Source organism: Phodopus roborovskii, unplaced genomic scaffold (genome assembly GCF_943737965.1).
Source record: "Phodopus roborovskii unplaced genomic scaffold, PHOROB, whole genome shotgun sequence".
NCBI classification, from domain to species: Eukaryota; Metazoa; Chordata; class Mammalia; order Rodentia; family Cricetidae; genus Phodopus; species Phodopus roborovskii.
Window position 1 is genome coordinate 77,268,456 of NW_026126418.1, and position 3,291 is coordinate 77,271,746.

At 39.5% G+C, this 3,291-nt stretch overlaps 1 protein-coding gene across 1 annotated transcript; it reads left to right on the forward strand.

Moving 5' to 3' along the window:
* The first annotated feature begins 427 nt into the window (after positions 1-427).
* On the forward strand, positions 428-1,366 carry LOC127222834 (olfactory receptor 50). The gene has a single exon (XM_051185326.1). It carries the CDS (start codon positions 428-430, stop codon positions 1,364-1,366), a length of 939 nt encoding a protein of 312 aa, XP_051041283.1.
* The last annotated feature ends 1,925 nt before the right edge of the window (positions 1,367-3,291 follow it).

Sequence of the window (3,291 nt, forward strand, 5' to 3'; positions counted from 1 at the left end):
ACTAGTGCATTCAAGAGAAGTTGAAAAGATTAAGAGAGATCAACAACCATCAAAATCATGTTGATTTTTTCTATTTTCTGGTCCCAATTTACACACTAGTTCTTTAATCTAAAATTGTTCTGGTGAAATCTGGGAACCTTGATTGAGTTGGAACTAGGTCTGATTTGATAACTGTTCATATGTTTCATAATTTTCCTCTAAAAAACATTTAGTTGTTTTCTAGGTGGGGAAAGTATATCCTTTCAAACAAAACCATCACTAGCTCATTTCTGAGACAAAAAATCTACATACTAAGGTTGAAACAGGTATATAAAGTGGTCCACACTAATGTTACTTTTGTATTGGTGATACATAAAATGTTTCTATATGAAATAGTTAAATCTTTCTTTCTCATTTCTGCTTTCATTTAAAACAGAAGAGGAAGGGAATGAAGAGAGATAATGTGAGCGCTGTGTCTGAGTTCATCCTCCTGGGGCTTCCCATCAGACCAGAGGACCAAGGCATGTACTCTGTCCTGTTCCTGGCCATGTACCTGACCACGGTGCTGGGGAACCTGCTCATCATCCTGCTCATCAGGCTGGACTCTCACCTCCACACCCCCATGTACTTCTTCCTCAGCCACTTGGCCTTCACAGACATCTCTTTCTCATCAGTCACAGCTCCTAAGATGCTCATGAATATGCTGACACACAGTCAGTCCATCTCATATGCTGGGTGTATTTCCCAGGTGTATTTTTTCCTATTTTTTGCAGATCTTGACAGCTTTCTTCTCACCTCAATGGCCTATGACAGGTATACAGCTATCTGTCACCCTCTGCACTATACCACCATTATGAGTCAGAACCTCTGTGTCCTGCTAATAGCCGTGTCCTGGGTCTTGTCCTCTGCCAATGCCCTTGTGCACACCCTCCTCTTGGCTCACTTATCTCACTTTAGAGACAATACACTCCCCCACTACTTCTGTGATCTCTCTGCCTTACTTAAGCTCTCCAGCTCAGACACCACCACCAATGAGCTAGTCATCCTTCCTTTGGGTACACTGGTCATTACTGTGCCATTCATATGTATCCTGGTCTCTTATGGCCGCATTGGAGTCACCATCTTAAGAACTCCCTCCATCAAGGGAATCTGCAAAGCCTTGTCCACATGTGGTTCTCATCTCTGCGTAGTTTCTTTGTACTATGGAGCCATTATTGGGCTGTACCTAGTTCCTTCATCTAATAACACTAATGACAAGGATGTCATTGTGGCTGTGCTGTACACTGTAGTCATACCCATGCTGAATCCCTTTATTTATAGTCTGAGGAATCGGGACATGAAAGGAGCTGTGAGAAATATCCTCAGCAGGAGAGTGTATCCACAGTGATGGCTGTGGTCTTGCCTGGTAGTATCCCTATTTCCTCCTCTTTTCCCATTCATCCTCTGTTCTGTGTCTTAGTGAACCTTCATGTGCCTCCCTCTTTTCCTCTCCTTGCACAGCTTGCTGTCTAGTTGCTGATGCTGACCAGGTTTCTCACAAAAATTCTACATTATTTATTGTCTTACAAACATTTTAATTATTTATATAGTCATCACCAAGTATTAGACAAATTTGTAATTTTCACAGCAAAGATCTTTTTCCTTTGTGAAGATGACAGAAATATTTCTTTTTAGATTGACAGTTTCATTTTATATTTTATCTTATAATATAATCTGAATATTTTTGTCACTAACCTTAATTAGAATCTCACTTAACATTTGTTTATTTATTTTTACATTTGTGTATGTGTGTTTTGCCTGCATGTGAGTCTGTGCATCATGCTTGTGCCTAGTGCCTGTGAGGTCACAAAGGGCATCAGATCCTCTGTGACTGGACTTACAGAAGGTTGTGAGCCATCATACGAGGGATAGAAATCAAACCTGGGTCCTCTGGGAGTGCAGCTAGTGCTCTTGACCACTGAGTCATGTTTTCTGTCTTTTATGTTTGATTTTAGTTTTTGTAGTTACACTCAAAAGTGGCAAATATTTATGGTGTATGATGTTTTGTTTCCATACATGTAAAATAATTCCCTCAATTATTTACCTTTTCATAGTATGAAATTATTTCAAGTCTATTCTAGCCTTTGGGGTAAAACATAGTATTTATAATTACTGTACAGTGAAAGATATGAAAACACTTATTTTTCCTACCTACCCATAACTTAGTACTTACTGACTGACCCATGCCCATTCCCTACTTTCCCATTTTATTTGTATTATTATCCATTTATCTCAAATTTTTATTATTTGTCTTAGAGTGGTGTAATTAGGTACTTAACTCACTGTATTTACTGAGAAGTTCTTAAGCCCAGACACTTAGATAGAATGAAACTGTTCCATGTAAAAGGCGAAAACAGAGTTACATACAAGCTCTGTGGAGAGCCTGAATACCCTGGGAAGGGGGAGTGTGCTGAGGCATCACACAGAGGACTGAAACTTTGATCCATCCATCCAAGTGGCACTGTGAGAATGCACAGCTCTTCCATCATAACAAAGAGGCCCTGCTGTTCTGAGTAGGTGATGAAGAATAGCTAGGTAGATACCCAGATGTTTCAAATATTAAATTGAAGTTCAATCAGGTCTGCAAAGCAGTAATGCAAATATTGTTATTATAAAAGGAAGAAAGATGATCCCTTGCTCAACTACCAAACATCACATCCCATGAAGTGGTTTTTGCCTTTGGTCCTTGAGACTTTGCCTCTATTGATGTAGAGAGACTTCAATCAGTTGATGGCAGTTGATTGGTATGACAGATATTTCTGTAAGGCAGCATAAAAGAGTTTAATTGCTAGTTAATGCTACTTAGCTAGCATTAGGTGTGACTCAGGTCACTGTGAGCATGTGAGAAATAATACAGTCTTCTTATAATTTGCTTTTGTTATGTACCATTGATTCTGGAAAAAATATTCTATTTTTGTCCTCTATGCAAGATGATTAGCCACTAATATTTGCTATCATTGTATGGCGGCTCAAGTGAAAATGGCTCCCATATACTTGTATATTTGAACACTTGGCCACTAGATAGTGGAATTGTTTAGGAAGGATTAAAAAGTGTGTCCTTGTTGGAGACCTGTCACTAGGAGCAGGCTTTGAGGTTTCAAAATCCCATGCCATTTGTAGTGTTGCTCTTTGTCTCTTGCTTGTAAGTCAGGCTCCAGGGCCATACCCACATGTCTGCCTCCATGCTCACTACCATGATGGTCATGGAGGTTAATTCTCTGAATCTGTAAGCCCCAGGAAAACAATTTCTTTCATAAATCGCTTAGTTGTGGT

Coding starts and splice junctions, on each gene's coding strand:
- LOC127222834 (XM_051185326.1), top strand. CDS start 428: ATGAAGAGAGATAATGTGAGCGCTGTGTCTGAGTTCATCCTCCTGGGG.